The sequence below is a fragment of the Mustela putorius genome, unplaced genomic scaffold, assembly GCF_011764305.1.
Source record: "Mustela putorius furo isolate JIRA1106 unplaced genomic scaffold, ASM1176430v1.1 tig00000135_pilon_pilon_pilon, whole genome shotgun sequence".
Taxonomy (NCBI): Eukaryota; Metazoa; Chordata; class Mammalia; order Carnivora; family Mustelidae; genus Mustela; species Mustela putorius.
Genome location: NW_025421292.1, coordinates 3,833,733 through 3,849,901, shown reverse-complemented (window position 1 = coordinate 3,849,901; position 16,169 = coordinate 3,833,733). Strand labels below are relative to the sequence as shown.

The window sequence follows — 16,169 nt, the reverse complement described above, 5'->3', positions numbered from 1 at the left end:
TGCCCTCCCCACCCCACCCCACTCCTGCCCTGAACTATCTTATTGATAGAGTTGTTGGTAATTACAAGTTTAAACTGAGAAATAGGATTGCTCTTAAATTTTCAGACGGAGTAGGTAAAGTGTCAATAGGACATACCCCATGTGTCTCTAGATGAAATGAGAAAGGGGAAATAATCATTTTTCACTTCTCTAAATTAGCCAGACCTGTGGAGCAGCATTACTGACTGACCTGTCTCCTTGCCCTCAGTTCACCTAGAAGGCCGCTGTGATGGAAGGATGTTTGATTGCAGAGATGTGGTATTCATTGTTGGGGAAGGAGAAGACCATGACATTCCAATTGGAATTGACAAAGCCCTGGAGAAAATGCAACGGGAAGAACAATGTATTTTATATCTTGGACCACGGTAAGCAGCATACCAGCTCAGTACACAGTGAAGTTATCTAAAGGACAGGGATTTAGTGTGTGTGTGTGTGGTATAAGAAGGAGGTCTACTTTCATTCTTTTGCATATAGTTCTTCAGTTTTCCCCACACCATTTACTGAAGAGACCGTCTTTTCTCTGCCATATAGTCTTGCCCCTTTTGGCACAGATCAATTGACCAAATAAATGTGGATTATTTCTGGGCTCTCTATCTTGTTACATTGATCTATTTTGTGCCAGTATTACTGCAGTTTTGTAGTCTATCTTAAAGTCTGGGAGTGTGATACCTTCACCTTTGTTCTTTTTTCTCAAGATTGCTTTGACTATGCAGGGTCTTGTGTGGTTCCTTATAAATTTTAGGATTATCCTAGTTCTGTAAAAAATACTATTGATATCTTTTTTTTTTTTTAAGATTTTATTTATTTGACAAACAGAGATCACAAGTAAGCAGAGAGAGAGGAGGAAGCAGGCTCCCTGCTGAGCAGAGAGCCTGATGTGGGGCTCAATCCCAAGACCCTGGGACCATGACCTGAGCTGAAAACAGAGGCTTAACCCACTGAGCCACCCAGGTGCCCCAAAATACTATTGATATCTTGATAGAGATTGCATTGAATCTGTAGATTGCTTTGGCCAGTATGGATATTTTAATAATATTTATACTTCCAATCCATAAGCATGGTATATCTTTTCCATTTGTGTCCTCTTCAATTTCTTTCATCAGTATTTTATATTTGTGACAACATGGATGGACATAGAAGGCATTATGCTTAAGTGAGAGAAGCCAGACTGAGAAAAATACCATATGATTTCAGTTATATGTGGACTCTAAAAAAAAAACAAAACCAAATGAACAAACAGAACAGAAACAGAATCATAAATAGAACAAACTCGTGGTTGCCAGAGGATTTGGGGGTGGGGGGACCTGTTGAGCACAAGGCGAAGGGGGAATTAAGAGGTACAAACTTATGGTTATAAAATAAGTCACAGGGATGAAATATATAGCATAGGGAATATAGTAAATAATATTGTGCTAATATTATATGATAATAGATAACTGAATTTATCATGGCAAGCTTAATATAACATGTAGAATTGACACATCACTATGCTGTACACCTGAAACTGATATAACATTGTACTCCGCTGTACTTCAGTAAAAACAAGTATATGTATATACTTGTTTTTTCAATCAGCGTTTTAGAGTTTTCAATGAAGTTAATGCTAATAGTGGAAACAATTAAATCAGTTAGTCATGGAGTGAATTAATGGGCCATATAATATCACAAAGATCTGCGAGCCTGATTACTTGACTGTTGTGTGTCAAAGAGAGGACTGACAGGCAAGTTTTGCTGCTTATTTGTTTTGCCTGCCATATTGCCAAGACAGGAAGCTATTGGCCATCTCACGTGATTCTCCTGCCTCTCTCCTTCCTTTTCTCTAAATTAGATGGGAGGCAGTAAAACAGGTGAGGGTTGGAAGTAGAAGAAGCACTTGGATGATTTATTACCACTTGAATTTGTGCTACCTGTTCTTATACAGAGTCCCTGAAAAAAAAAAAAAGTGTTCTTCCTGGATCTAAAGGCAGCGGAGATGACTCATTTTTGCCTAAATTTTTCCCATCATAAGGATATCCATTAGCACTTCCCAGCTTAGAACTATCAGACACCAACAGCTCTCTTGTGAAAACATGTTTGGTATTATTTTTAGACCTAAAATTATACCATGAATCTAACCCTTCTATCTTGAGAAATAGACCCTTGAGAGAAACCAGGGTGTTTTGATTCTGTTTGCATGAAAGCGCATCTGCTTATCTGCAGTCTCCTCCCTCTCTGGCTGCTTGGATTTCAGCCCCTAGGATTCTGAGTTCTTGAGGATCCGGATGGCCTGCACTCACCAGTAGGTACAGTTGGCCTTTTGTACAGTTGCTTGCCTTTGTGGAGCCTCAGGAGTAATCCAGTAACATATTCCTCTTTGCCCTCATACTCTAGCCCTAATTCTATTTCCCAAGTGAGGGTTTGGCCAAGCCTGCAAATGCTCTACACCTTGACCCGTTATACAGCCTTCATGGAGGCACCTTTTATTTCATGCTTTTTTCTCTGTCATCCACTTTCCACAACCATATTCCTGTTTTAGTGTGTTTTATTTACATTTACCCTATAGTTGTAGTTCACTTCAGGTGAACTTATTTCTCTCATCCTAGAAGGAACTGTTTTTTACTCAGAGCACAGAGAAGGCTGTCTCCTCCATATCCAGGTAATAGCTAATTATTTTTAATGTAGCTTTCTAAAATTGTAGTTCCAGACTCATATGAAGAGAGTGGTATTTATGTTCCCTGTGTGCTTGCTGATTTAAGCTCCTTGAGGATAGATAATTCTGCGTACATGCAAGCATAGATTATATGAATCAGTTCAATATATTTTGAGCCAGCTAACAAGACAGCGTGGGAGGCAGCTGTCTTAAGTTTAATGGCAAAGAGATACAGAAATCATCCTTACATACATCCAGGCAAATAGTTCCTTGCACATTTAAATTGTTTGTTGTGTCATTAATGGTTAGCGCCCCCCACCCCGCTCTGTACCTTACCAGCTGTGTCTGCTTGGGCAAGTCACTTAACTCTCCTCAGCCTCAGCTTCTCCTTCCATAAAATGGGGATAACAAGATCTACGAACATAAAGTTGTGAAGGTCTGAATGAGGTAATTAATGCATGTGAAGAACTCTGCAGCGTGCCTGACACCTAGAAACTCTCGGTGTATTCGCTGTGATTGCTACTGTGGTGACGATTTTTCTACTCCACTTTGTCCCTCAGACCACTTGAAAAAGGAAACCCCGTTTTAACATACAGTGGATTTTTCCAATCTTTTCAGTCATAAAAGCAGTGTGTGGCCGGCCGGACGCACCCGGCGGAATGCTATCCAGACAGGCAGGCCGTCCCCATGACAGGCAGCTGTGAGTGCCCGCTGCGGGCTTGCTTGTGTTGCTCAGATCCCCACACACCACAGAAAACTGCATCCCAGTGTCGCCGTGAGTGTGGCTGCCACAGACTCGTGCTCTATAGTTCTCTTGCGTCATCTGCATTTCGTTCTCTAGATGATGTTCAGGACACACCTCTGCGACTCTTACAGACTATTTGGTGGGATGTTTTCACAATCAATTCCTAAAACACATCCACAAAACCATTTTTTTTCCTTCTCAGCAAACAGCATCTTTTATATTGTGTTTAATATTGTTCACTACTTTTATATTGTATTCATTTCAGGTAAGGTATGTATGGCTAGTTAAAATTTTTTTCCCTCCCTTTCCTTATGTTTCTGTCCTGCACCAACCCCAGACTAAAACACGGGCTGCCAAGAGACATAGTGCTTAGTTATGAGGCAGTGCAGGTTAAAAAATAAACCGTTTTCCAGGGACACAGAGAGCCTGAATTTAAATCCTGGCTCTGCTGCTGCCACTTCGTGCGACTCTCCAGAAGCGCTACTCTCTGAGCCTCAGTTTCTTCATCTGGAAAAATGAACCAGTCAGTAAGCAGTTGTGGTACAAATACTTCTTGTATGCACATAAAAGCTTTAATGGTCATTAATAGTCACATTTTGTGTCTCTGCTGTCTGCAGGCAACTGTTAATTCAAGAACATTACTACCAGATTCTTTCTGTTACTGTAGCTTTGTATCTCTGGGTTAAGTCCTAGATTTCCATTTGTGGTGTTCTCTCAGTCAGATGAATTTGTGAGCCCCGGGTCCTTCGGTGCCCAGGCCCATCTAGCATAAGTCAGACAGCTTTCTGTATAACCTGGAAGTCAGACTAGATGCTCTCAAAAGAGTTTGGCGTGGGCTTACACCTCCCCAGGATGGTATACTCTACATAAGTGATCTCAGAGTCCTTCATGTGAAACCCCCCAGCTCCCCCACCCCTAGCCATGGGACTTTGATTCATGAGTTCCTCTAAGCAGCTTGTGTTATCCTCAGCACTGTGGACATTTTGGGCCAGATCTTTCTTGGTTGTGGGGGCTGTTCTGCATGTTGTAGGATGTTCTACCCACTACATGCTGGTAGCCCCCCGGTAGTTCTAGCAAACCCCAAATGTCTAGATATTACCAAATGTCCCTGTTGGGGGGGTGGATTAAAATCACCCGTGTCGAGAGTCACTGGCCTAAGGCAAGTGTCATACCGTCTGTTGAGTTTGTACCTGTTGAGCACAAGGTTCCAAATGCCACATGCTGTCGGTAAACATGATCAGCAAAGACTCACCTGTCTACCTAGTTCCTAGCAGTTAAGGAATGTTCTGTTATTTACCAGATGGTAGAAAGCAAATAGGAGCTACATAGGTCTAAGAGCTCGAAGTACAAAACTAGTCATGACTGCCTAAAATTGGCCACTGGTAATTATGTCCTCTTTGATTTCTTTGCTGAAGATACCCTTTGCCCTGCTATTAAAACTACCACATTCCTACCAACTCTCTTTGTGTCTCTGTGCCTCTCTCTGGCTCCAGCTTTTATTTTCTTTTGTAATAGTGGAGGTGAGTTAAGCACTTTCTTCCTGAAAAATTCAGGCAGGGGGTAAAGAAAATGGTATAAGCCGCAGGATAGGAGTCTACCCCCTTCTAGTCGTTTTGCCCCAGAGAAAGGGAGGTATTAGCAGCCACTGGGTTTGGGCATCCTTCAGCCCTGAAAAGTGGGTGTTTACTAAGTTATCTTGCAGTACCATTCCATGTATTCAAGAGTAGTTTGGCCTTGAAACATACGGGAACAGAATATATTCCAGTGAACATTTCTGAAATATGCTGGGCATTGTACTGAACGCTGGGAATCCATTGGACCAGACAGACCAACCACCACCAGAACTTCCATTCTAGGAGATGTATGCTTCTTGAATGCTTTGGGTTTTTCTAAAGTCTTTTGGTGATCTGAAAGAAAATAGAAAAACAGTTTATAGACCCTCAGTCATTTTCTTCAGTACATTTTGGCTCCCAGGCATCACGTTTACGGCATGATAGCTGCGGAGCTCTGAGAGTGTTTCTCTTGATGGGGGTTAGAGCTTTGCTAGGGCTGGTCTGTAAAGTTAAAAGCGTCTTATAACATAGCTGCTAATAAATAGCATTGTAACAATCACAGTGTCTTTTTTCTCTGTCCTGCTGATAAAGCTTCGAGGGAAAGCCCTGATAACCAAACAATGGCTATTTTATAAAAAGAACTAGATATTACATAAAGCAGAGGAAAAGACAGTGACATTTAAAATCCCCTCAAGGGGCGCCTGGGTGGCTCAGTGGGTTAAAGCCTCTGCCTTCGGCTCAGGTTCTGATCCCGGTGTCGTGGGATCAAGCCCTGCATCGGGCTCTCTGCTCAATGGGGAGCCTGCTTGCCCCTCTCTCTCTGCCTGCCTCTCTGCCTTCTTGTGATCTCTCTGTCAAATAAATAAATAAAATCTTAAAATCCCCTTAAACAAGCTTTCCCAAGGTGTACAGGTGTTAACATTACATGTGATGATGGAGAAAAGAAAACGAAATCTAGCCTGGCTTCTTCAAAAGCCAGCAGGGATACTACACTGTACCTTCTGACCCACAGCTGGTTTGTCTTCATGGTCCCCAATGTGTGTAGAGTGCAGATGAGAGCTCTGTGCTAACGTGATGCCTCAGAACACCAGAGGAAGTGCCTGGAAATACATCAGTTCTTTTAAAGTTTTGTTTTCTTACTCTCCATTTCAGATATGGTTTTGGAGAGGCAGGGAAGCCGAAATTTGGCATTGAACCTAATGCTGAGCTTATGTATGAAGTGACACTTAAGAGCTTCGAAAAGGTGAGAAAATAACCAACTTCTCTAAATCATGGTAGATTTCTTCTCCGTCCACTTCCCAGAAATGACTATCTTACATTATTATTAGTGGTGTGGATAGATGGTATTTATTCATATGTTGTGCTTTTTGTGACAAAGTTTGTTTCTTGCCTTTGACACTGCTCCCAGAGTCTGGGAGAACTGATACTGCACAGCCAATACACAGCTAAGGAGCTCAGTGTTCTTATTTTGTTCCTACGTGTCAGCCTTTTTTTTTTTTTTTTTTTTTTTTAACTTTTTTGGGTAGAATCCAAGACTTGTTCCCTTATTTGTTCCTAGACTTGTTCTTTCTGTACTTTTTTTCCTGGGTTGAAGACAAAAAGGTTCACGTTCTGCCAAGCAGCTCTTTGGGGGAGTGGGGTGCAGTTTTCCCGAAGCTGAATGGATTGTACCCTTCTCGGAGTCGTGGAAAGGAAGTTATCCAAAATGCAAGGCATCATGGACCATCAGGCTCTGTGACAAGAGACACAAGAGACAAACCTGCTGACCCTCCAGCCTTGCCTTTTCCTACCTGTCCAAGTCTAAAAATGAGAGAGTTTGTTAGTTGCTTTGGGTTCCAGAAGCAGCAGCCCTCCTGAAGCGTGTTTGTCTCGGGCCTACCTCTGGAGGCTCCGAGCAGCAGTTTCACCAGATACACACAGAGCGAATGCCTGTGCTTAGGCATACCATCACGGCCAGCAAAGTCCCCTCTGCAAATCTGAGGCCCCGCTCTCCCCAGAGAGCTTCTAAGAACTGCATTCTGTAGGCCTGTAGCGCTACCTCGGTGTTCTGTACGTTAAGCTGTGGACTGGAAATGTGACTGTTTATATTCTGTTAGACTTAGTAAGGAAATCATTGCCCTGTGGGGCTGGAACTTTGGGCCAGGAAAGTCAGGGGAGGACTGCTTTGGGATTTTCCCCCAACAGTGACCTTCCTGATCATACCCCTCACACTCCATGTTCCCCCAAACAACCATATTATGCTGTTGTCATGACCATCACATATTGTCCGGGTACCCCTCCTGAAGGCCTGCCAGCTCAGCTCCGATCCTCCAAAGCTGCCTCCATAGCACGATGGTTTTTATTATTAAAGAGAGAGAAAATAATCTTTAGCATATGGTTATTTCGACCTTGGCTTTCCCATTTCTATTTTAATCAAGTAAGCCGCCACAGCCCCCACCCATCCACAGCCCAGAGGACACTTCTTTACCGCGGTGCATTCTCACTGTTGTGTGCTATAAGGAGCCCCCACGCGCTCCCTGCTCCGAGAACGTGGCTCCAGGATATTTGAAACTGTGTATATTTGAAACCATGTGAAAGCGTGATGTTGTTGGAAGCAACATTTTAATTCTCTGCCTCATAGTATTAATAACACACTTATACCCCATAGAAGCCAAACTCCATATAAAAAATGCTGAGGGCCCTTATTACCACATTTTAAATTAATAGAACTAAATTGTCAGAAGCAACACAGGGTTGCCAGAAAGACTGGTAACTCTCATTATTCACTTGGTGGGATGGGTGGCAGCAGGATACATCACTAATTGTTTCTTGAATAGAGAGAATTGTACGGTTACCCACTCAAGTTTCATAATTCCTGTAGTAGTAGCACTGACCCAGCCACTGTCGTTTCCCCTAAAGGATCCCAGATTGTTCTGGGACTCTTGCCACTCCCTTTAAATCCAGCTATTCATACTGAAAGTGCACTTGGCTCTGGATTCCTATCTCTAATGGTGGAGAGTGATAATACACATGATACGAAATAGCAAATGGTCACGAAATCCCTGGAAATATTTCTACATCTATGTTTTGCTTGAAGTCCCCCAGATATCCATCTGCAAGTTGACACAATTTAGAAGCTTTAGCTGTTCCAGTGGAGAGACAATGACCTGGCCTGGCATTTAAAATATTGTTTGTGAATATACGCCTGTGACTTGACTACAGTAGTGTTCCCATTTTAGAGTTTGAAACAGAGGCTTGAGAGAAACAACTTGCTGAAATTGTAATGGCAGTTTGCTGGGGAAGTCTGTGGGAGGGCGATGAGGGACGTTGGGTTTTGTTGTGTGTCCTCACCTCATAACTCCAAAGATGCGCTCTTTAACAGCACACAATGGCTTAGGTTCCTTACTGTGCTTTTGCCTGCTCTTCCTTCTTGGGCACCATGGGCCAGACTGCAGCTTGGTCATTGTGGAAGGTGAGTTCTAGCCTAGCAGTGAGTGGGCAGTGGCACCCAGTTTTAAGAGCCAGTGCATTTTGAGGTGTGGGTATCCTAGAAGAAGCTGCTGTGTGTTCTTACAGCCATTAGCTGATGCTCTTTCCTTCTCTGTTCATCTAACCGTTGTTACAAATTTACACAACAGGCCAAAGAATCCTGGGAGATGGACACCAAAGAAAAATTGGAGCAGGCTGCCATTGTCAAAGAGAAGGGAACTGTGTATTTCAAGGTGTGTGAGTCCTTGTACAGTCTTTTCCATCACAAAGAATTTGTTCAGGTTGTCAGTGAGTTGTACTGACATCCCCTACTCTGAATTCTAACAGCACCCTTTTGGGTAAGAGTAAGTCTGAATTTTTACAAGTCTGTCATTTTCAGCATTAGAAATGGTGAGAAGGAATGGATTAACGTGACAAAAAGAATACAGAGGTTTCTTTTACACATTCTACTCCAGATTGTAACCATTCATAAAGGCAGGCCAGTTCTGGCTTGCCCACCCTCCACTGTATCTCGCAAGACCTAAGGCATCTTTTTGGTACATAGTTGGCACTCAGCAAGTGTAGAATTAATGAATCGGATAATTGTTAGCAAGTGAGAATTCGTGGAGGTAAGTTTCACATCATCTTCCTTTCCGCTGTCTCGGTCGAGCCACGGAGGCACATGACAAAAGGAAAGAACTCGCACAGATTCCAGAAGAAACCAGAAGGAAGAGAATATTCAGTTCCTCTAGTGGCCAACATGATCCCTGCCACATTTGGTTTTGTGAGGAATCTTGAGAAACTCCTGAATGACATTCGTTACTGATTGCTTCTTGAAAGCCCTTTCTAGTTATATCTAGGAATGAATGTGTTACTTCCTCACTTAGATCTTAAACCCCCCGAGATAAGAGAAAAAGAAATAGCAGTTCTCATCAGAATGTTCTGCCCATTGCCATTGCTTCCCCACCCCCAACCAAGTACCTTCTCCATGCCCAGCAGAAAGGGTTTAGAGAGGAAGAGAGTGAAAGAATGGAGTTTTGTCAAGGTTTTTTTTTTCTTCTTGTTTATGGAGCATCTGCTCTGAGACTTGCTTTTGCACGGACAGCCTTGTCTGGGGCAGGGGGTAAGCAGTGCTGCCTCCTGTGAGACAGCTAGAGAATGATGTAAGACTATATAACCAAGGCAGAATTCACACAGAAGGGCCAACACGTGCCGTGGTTGTTTTTCAGACTGTGGAAACAGACCCATTATTGGGCCATGATACCAATTTAGTGGAAGTGTATTGCATTATGTAGTAAAGATAAATTTTGTTTCATAAAATTTGTTCAGTTGTGTGTGAGTGGGCACTGGATCATAATTGAAAACGTATTTCTTACTGTGGGTTATAGCTAAACACATTTGAAATCTGTTGGAATAGTTAATATATGATTATTTATATTTATCTATAGCTATTATATATACTAAGGTAATGTGTATGGATCACCGGAAAGCTTGGGGGAATAGTGTAATAAGCTCCAAATTGGGAAAACCGGGCTTTATGGCTCCAAGTGGTTTAAAGATATTTAACATTGAAAGAGGTTACTTTTGTGTGTGAAAGGTGATAGAGTTACGGGCACCTGTATGGCTCAGTGGATTGGGCATCCAACTCTTTTTTTTTTTTTTTTAAGATTTTATTTATTAGTTTGACAGAGAGAGACAGTGAGAGAGGGAACACAAGCAGGGGGAGTGCAAGAAAGAGAAGCAGGCTTCCCGCTGAGCAGAGAGCCTGATGCGGGGCTTGATCCCAGGATCCCAGGGTCATGACCTGAGCCAAAGGCAGATGCTTAACAACTGAGCCACACAGGTGCCCTGGGCATCCAACTTTTGATTTCAGCTCAGACAGTGATCTCAAGGTCATGGGCTCGAGCTCTGCATCGGGCTCCACACTCATCGGGAAGTCTGCTTATCCCTCTCCTTCTCCTACTCTCCCTGCTTTCTCCCTTTCTCTCTCAAATAAATAAATAAAATCTTAAAAAAAGTGATGACGGGACACATGGGTGGCTCAGTCAGTTAAGCGTCTGCCTTTGGCTCAGGTCATGATCCCAGGGTCCTGGAATTGACCCCTGCATGGGGCTCCTTGCTCAGCAGGGAACCTGCTCCTCTCTCTGCCTGCTTGTGCCCTCTCTCTCTCAATAAATAAATAAGTAAAATCTTTTTTTAAAAGTGATGGGGTTAGATTAAATGATCCCCAAGTCTTTTTTCAGCTCTAAAGTTCTGTGATATTCAAAACTCTTGAAAAGTAATTTTGATTTTTTCTAATTGAACTATATTGGCTACTTCTAAGCTATTCAAGTAAGCTTCCACATGAGTTATGTGTAGACTCAAATACACAATATGCTAGAATGAAATATTTTTTTGTAAAATCCCTTAGAACCATAGGTCCCAAATGGTGTTTCCTATAAACCTGGAGTCTATAAAAGTCCTTACTGTATTTTTACTTCCCAAACTTCTAAGTAGAATATTAATAGTTTGGGGATGGGGGGGAGTTGGGGTTTTGGCATCTGACTAGAATTATATCAACTCTGTGTAGTAAAACAGCTCAGCTATTCAGAAGCTCTAATTGGTTGCTGATGACTCAGAACTTTAGGGAACAGTATTGGTAATGAAGTAATGTGGCAAAGCCATGTGTTGTATTGCTGTGTGCTGAACACAGAGATGGCCAGAATTACTGATCAGTGGCAGAAAGCAGGGTTTCTGTGTCCGTACGGTTACTTAACTTTGTCACTTCTGAGCATCACAATTGCAGTAGTGATTTGTGTATTTCATAATATTAAGAACCTTCTAAAAATTACTGATCTTTGGATAAAATCTGGATCAGCAGTCACACATATGGAACATATTATTTTTGACATGCAGTTTGATAGACAAAATCTGTCAAAACATTAGTCTATTGGGGGAAAATTAATGTAAGGTTGAAAACCACTGACCTAAGACTTTTCTCCCAGAATGTCTCTGAACATTTTGTACTACTAGAGACTTCCCTTGAGGCACCTTCATAATTATAGGTAAAAGATCCCAGCAGTGGTCCTAGTTTTAGATGTAAGACTTAAAAATGGTTGGTAGATAGTTTCCTGTACACATTCCCTTTTAAAATTTCAGGGCAGGTTTCAATCTGCCACTGTGCCCTCCTGGGCTTCGTATTTCCGAGTGTTTGACTTGGCACGTTGAACACACGCACAGAGTCCAGATGTGTGGGTGAGAGCAGAGATGGGGCGAAGTAAAAAATCTACACTTCATGCCATCTAGTACATTACAGCTCCGTTTTCATCGACCTGTGAATTTGGTTTACACATAATTAGGTAGATTTCTCCCCTTAGTAAAGAGCTGAATTGCACTCAGTTTTAAAATGGGAGTCATTTTGCTGTTTAGATTGTCAGCTCCTCATATCAACCTCTGAAGGCTAAAGAGAAGAAAGGCAGAAGACTCTCTTCATTTAACTCTGAAAATAATTAACAGAGAACAACATGCTATTGTGCCAGGCTTTGTGCAAGCCAATTAAGCAGACCTGATTTTTGCCCTCAGAGCTGATAGTGTCCTGCAGGACAGGAGCATTAACTATCAGACTTGACTAGTGTTTCTCTTTTCTGACTTGGAGACAGAGTGGTAAGAAGGCTGAGGACACTGCAGTGATACGGGACTCTCACGCCCCCTTGTGCTCCTTGCGAAAAAAGCATTTCTCGAGCAAGTTAGTTAAGGATCCTGGTTCAACCACCAAACCCTTTTCAGACAAACCAGGCTTTGCTGTGTTTTGACTTTGCTGAACCAAGAAACCAATGCTGTAATTTAGGAACAAGTCATCCATAACTCTAGAATTTCTGGTTTTTAAAAAAACTCCTAAGGAAGTGTCCGCCCTGCCTTCTTTCTTCTCCCTTTATTCATTAAGCACAGCATTTCTCAGCCGTGGCACTACTGACATTTGGGGCTGTGTAGCTCTGTGATGCTGAGAGGCTGTCCTGTGCTTTACAGGATGTGTAGCAGCAGCCCTGGCTTCTGCCCACTAGATGCCAGTAGCACGCACACTCCTTGCACACATTCCTTGCAGTTGTGACAAAATATTGCCAGATGCCCCCCCAGGGAGCAGAATCACCCCCACGCTGAAAACTCTTGTTTTAGTACATTAGAAGCAGAAATACCACAAAACGAGATTCTTGTTCGTTGGAAGTTGAGCTCTAAGTACAGTCAGGAGACAGATGAAAGAGCTTTCAAGAAATTAAAATGCTGTATAAATGTAAAGGAACTGTTACAAAGTCTGTTAGGTTTTTTGAGTTTTGGCTTTTTGGTTTGTTTGCTTGTTTTTTGCAACCATAGCCCTCTACCATTCTGATTATTTAGAACCTACCATTATTATTATTATTATTATTATTATTATTTTTAATTTATCTGAAAGAGAGAACAGGAAAGTGCTCAAGCGAGGGGATGGGCAGAAGGAGAAGCAGGCTCCTGCCTGAGCAAGGAGCCCAATGTGGAGCTCAATCCCAGGACCCTGGGTCACAGGCTGAGCAAAGGCAGGTGCTTAACCGACTGAGCCACCCAGGTACCCCAGAACCTACCATTATTATAAGATCTGAGTCATTGTCCTCCCTGGCTTTTTTCTTTCTCTATGATAATACATTAGGAGATAAAAAGAAAAGGTAACAGGTACATTTGAGGAGGACAAGAAAGAAGCAACTGGCAGAACAGAGAAAATACCTGTCCTCCTTACTAATCTAAATAAAATGATACCTTTCATTTCTATGCACTTCTCCATTTTTTGCTCCCCATGATAGAGAAAGTTTTGATTGCATAGTTCTATCTTTGACCTTACTATTTCTTCAGATCTTTACTAGGGCTTCTTTGTGCTAAGTATCTTTGGATATTCCAAAGGGATAAGACATGATTCCTATCCTCAGTTGCTCCCCATCCAGCAAGAGAAAAGACAGAGAAAGAAAGAAATGACAAACCCTGAAACTCAGGAGGACTTTCTTCTCTGTAGTGCCTCAAAAAGTAGTGGACCTCAGGCTCTGATAAAATGTAAGTGTTGTCTTTATTACCTTGGGCTGCCATAACAATATCTTCTAGACTGGGTGATATAAAGAACAGGAGTTTACTTACATTTCTGGAGACTGGAAGTCTAAGATCAAGGTGCCAGCAGGGTTGGTGTCTTGTGAGCGTGCTCTCTTTGGGTTCCAGATGGCTGCCTGCTTGCTGTGTCCTGAATGAACTCTCCTAGGTGCTAGCGGCAGGGGAGAAAGCGAGGAAGGAAGTTCTGTGGTGTCTCTTGCAACGGGATTAAGTACATCATGAGGGCCCCCATCCTCGATCCCACTGAAACCTGATTACTTGCCAAAGGCCCCATCTCCAGATACCATCATATTAGAGATAGGCCTTCACCCTGTGAATCAGGGGCACAGGAGACACACAGTTCAGTCCATAGCATGCATAATATAATTTTCTCAAAAATTTCAGCATTTGTTATAAAAGGGCCTGGATTTCATTTTCTTATAAATAACCGTATCACAAATGTCTGAGGCCGAGAGGATAATAAACTTTGATTTTAGTACGCGTTCCTTCAAAACTCTTCAGAATTTTTTCGCACTGCCCTTCTATCGCAGAACCTGTGGGTGCTATAAGTCTTCTGTTCCCTAAACAGGTCACCTGTGAAGTGGGATGTTCAGTGGGGCATGTAGCCTTCCTTTATTTCGGACTTAGACCTTCCACTTGGAACTGGTCTGCCCCATCCTCATCACCAAAAATCAGCATCAGGGCTTCTTTCTACGAGTGGAGCTCGTTTCTTGTACCAGACACTTGAAGTCTTTTGTAACTGGAACATTCTCGTAGATTTGCTCCGGGTTTCTCTCTTCTTAGTCTTTGGGTGACCTTTGGCGTATGGGGAAAAACCTCTACATTGAGGTATATACACTGCTTTGACTGTGGTAAGTCCTAGCAACATGATCTTAACACTGCTCATGGGTCAGACTTCAGGGATCTGGCGACAATTCTGCCACCTGGTAGGATGTGTCATCTGCTTTCAGGCTTATAGTCAAATCCTTCAGAGGAGATTCCTCACCTGTACTCCCCTTTTATTTGTGTATTTACCAGCTGTCACTTCTTTCATCCTAAAATGGCAATAAACACATTGTCCTGGCCCCATAATTTCTTGCATGGAGCATATATATAATTAATTCACACAAATTAACTACACAGTTGTTATTCATAATTGTTAATTTTCTACCAATCAGGTAAGAGCAAAAATACGGTAGGAGATTTTTCTCATGAGTTCGCCGGCTGACATCTATGTGATTTGTGTCTTAGTTATTTATGTTGTATGCTGTTCAACTATGTGTATTTCCATTGTCTGTAGATCAGAGGTCAGCAGACTACATCGTTTTAGGAAGTAACATTCTACTAGGACACAGCCACATACACTTACAAGCAACCCTTGAGCAACATGGCTTTGAACTACACCAGTCCAATTATATACGGACTTTTTTCGATAAATGCAGTACAGTATCATAAATGTATTTTCTTTTATGGTTTTCTGAATAACATTTTGTTTTAATATTTATTGTAAGAATACCATATATAATACAAATAACAGGTAAAATGTGTTGCTCAGTTGTCTGTTATCAATAAAACTTCCAGTCAACAGTAGACTATGAGTAAAGTTTGGGGGAAGTCACAATTATATAAACACTCATCATCAGGGAAATGCAAATGAAAACCACAATCAGATATCACCTCACACCTATTAGAATGGCTAAAATCAACAACACAAGAAGCAACAACTATTGGCGAGGATGCGGAGAAAGGGGAACCTCCTTGTACTGTTAGTGGGAATGCAAACTGGTACAGCCACTGTGGAAAACAGTTTGGAGGTTCCTGGAAAGTTAAAAGTAGAACTGTCCTGTGATCCAGTAATCACACTAGTAGGTGTTTACCCACACAAAAACAGTAATTCAAAGGGATACAGGCACCCCTATGTGTATTGCAGCATTATTTATAATAGCCAAGATATGGACCCAAGTGTCTATCAGTACATGATAGATAAGATACAGAGTAAATATATAGTAGAATATTATTCAGCCATAAAAAGAATGAAATCTTGCCATTTGCAATGACACGGATGCAGATAGAGAATATGATGCTAAGTGAAATAAGTCAGAGAAAGACAAAACACCGGATGATTTCACTCATGTGGAATTTAAGAAACAGAGCACATGAGAAAAGGGCAGGGGTGTGAAGACCAACCAAGAAACAGACTTAACTACAGAGCACAAACTGACCGTTACTAGAGGGGAGCTAGGTGAGGGGACGGGTGAAACAGGTGAGGGGAATGAAAGAGTACCCTTGTCATGATAAAAAAATGTAATAAAATGATAAGTAATTAAATCATTTAAAATAAGTTCTACACAGATTTTCAACTACACGGGGAGTCACAGCCCAAAGCCCTGTGTTCAGGGATCAAACATATTTACATATTGTCTGTGACTACTTTTGCACTACTGTTGACCGAGTTGCAACAGAGACTGTTTGGCCTGCAAAGCCTAAAATATTTATTATCCCCTTTACAGAAAAAGTTTGGCAACTCCTGGTTTAGATAACTAAGGTTTTCTGTATTTGTGACTGGCACTTACCAGCACGTAGTCTCTACTGTGGAGTGCTGATCATCAGGAGAAAAGGGAAAGGTAACTTCCCCTTCAAGTAAACTAGTGATAGAGTCTAAAACTACTCACCAGCC

General features: G+C 42.0%; 1 protein-coding gene and 1 long non-coding RNA gene across 10 annotated transcripts in view; one reads left to right on the top strand and one right to left on the bottom strand.

The window, feature by feature from the left end:
• The window catches only part of FKBP5 (FKBP prolyl isomerase 5), a 121,765-nt gene that overhangs the window by 99,783 nt on the left and 5,813 nt on the right, over positions 1 to 16,169 (top strand). For 6 of the 8 annotated variants that reach the window (XM_004770688.3, XM_004770690.3, XM_004770689.3 and 3 more), the window contains 3 exons: positions 248 to 404; positions 6,119 to 6,209; positions 8,584 to 8,667. In XM_004770688.3, the coding sequence (XP_004770745.1) occupies positions 248 to 404; positions 6,119 to 6,209; positions 8,584 to 8,667 (332 nt within the window). Of the gene's footprint in view, positions 1 to 247; positions 405 to 6,118; positions 6,210 to 8,583; positions 8,668 to 13,341; positions 13,463 to 14,792; positions 15,201 to 16,169 lie in introns of those variants that run through there. The other 2 variants (XM_045074767.1, XM_004770694.3) reach the window with 2 other exon arrangements.
• LOC123390646 overlaps positions 3,952 to 16,169 on the bottom strand; it is a 33,252-nt gene continuing 21,034 nt past the window's right edge. The window contains exons 2-3 of one of the 2 annotated variants that reach the window (XR_006605191.1): positions 13,544 to 13,664; positions 3,952 to 5,320 (exon numbers count right to left, since the gene is read on the bottom strand). This is a non-coding gene — a long non-coding RNA (uncharacterized LOC123390646). Of the gene's footprint in view, positions 5,321 to 13,543; positions 14,846 to 16,169 lie in introns of those variants that run through there. The other variant, XR_006605190.1, reaches the window with a different exon arrangement.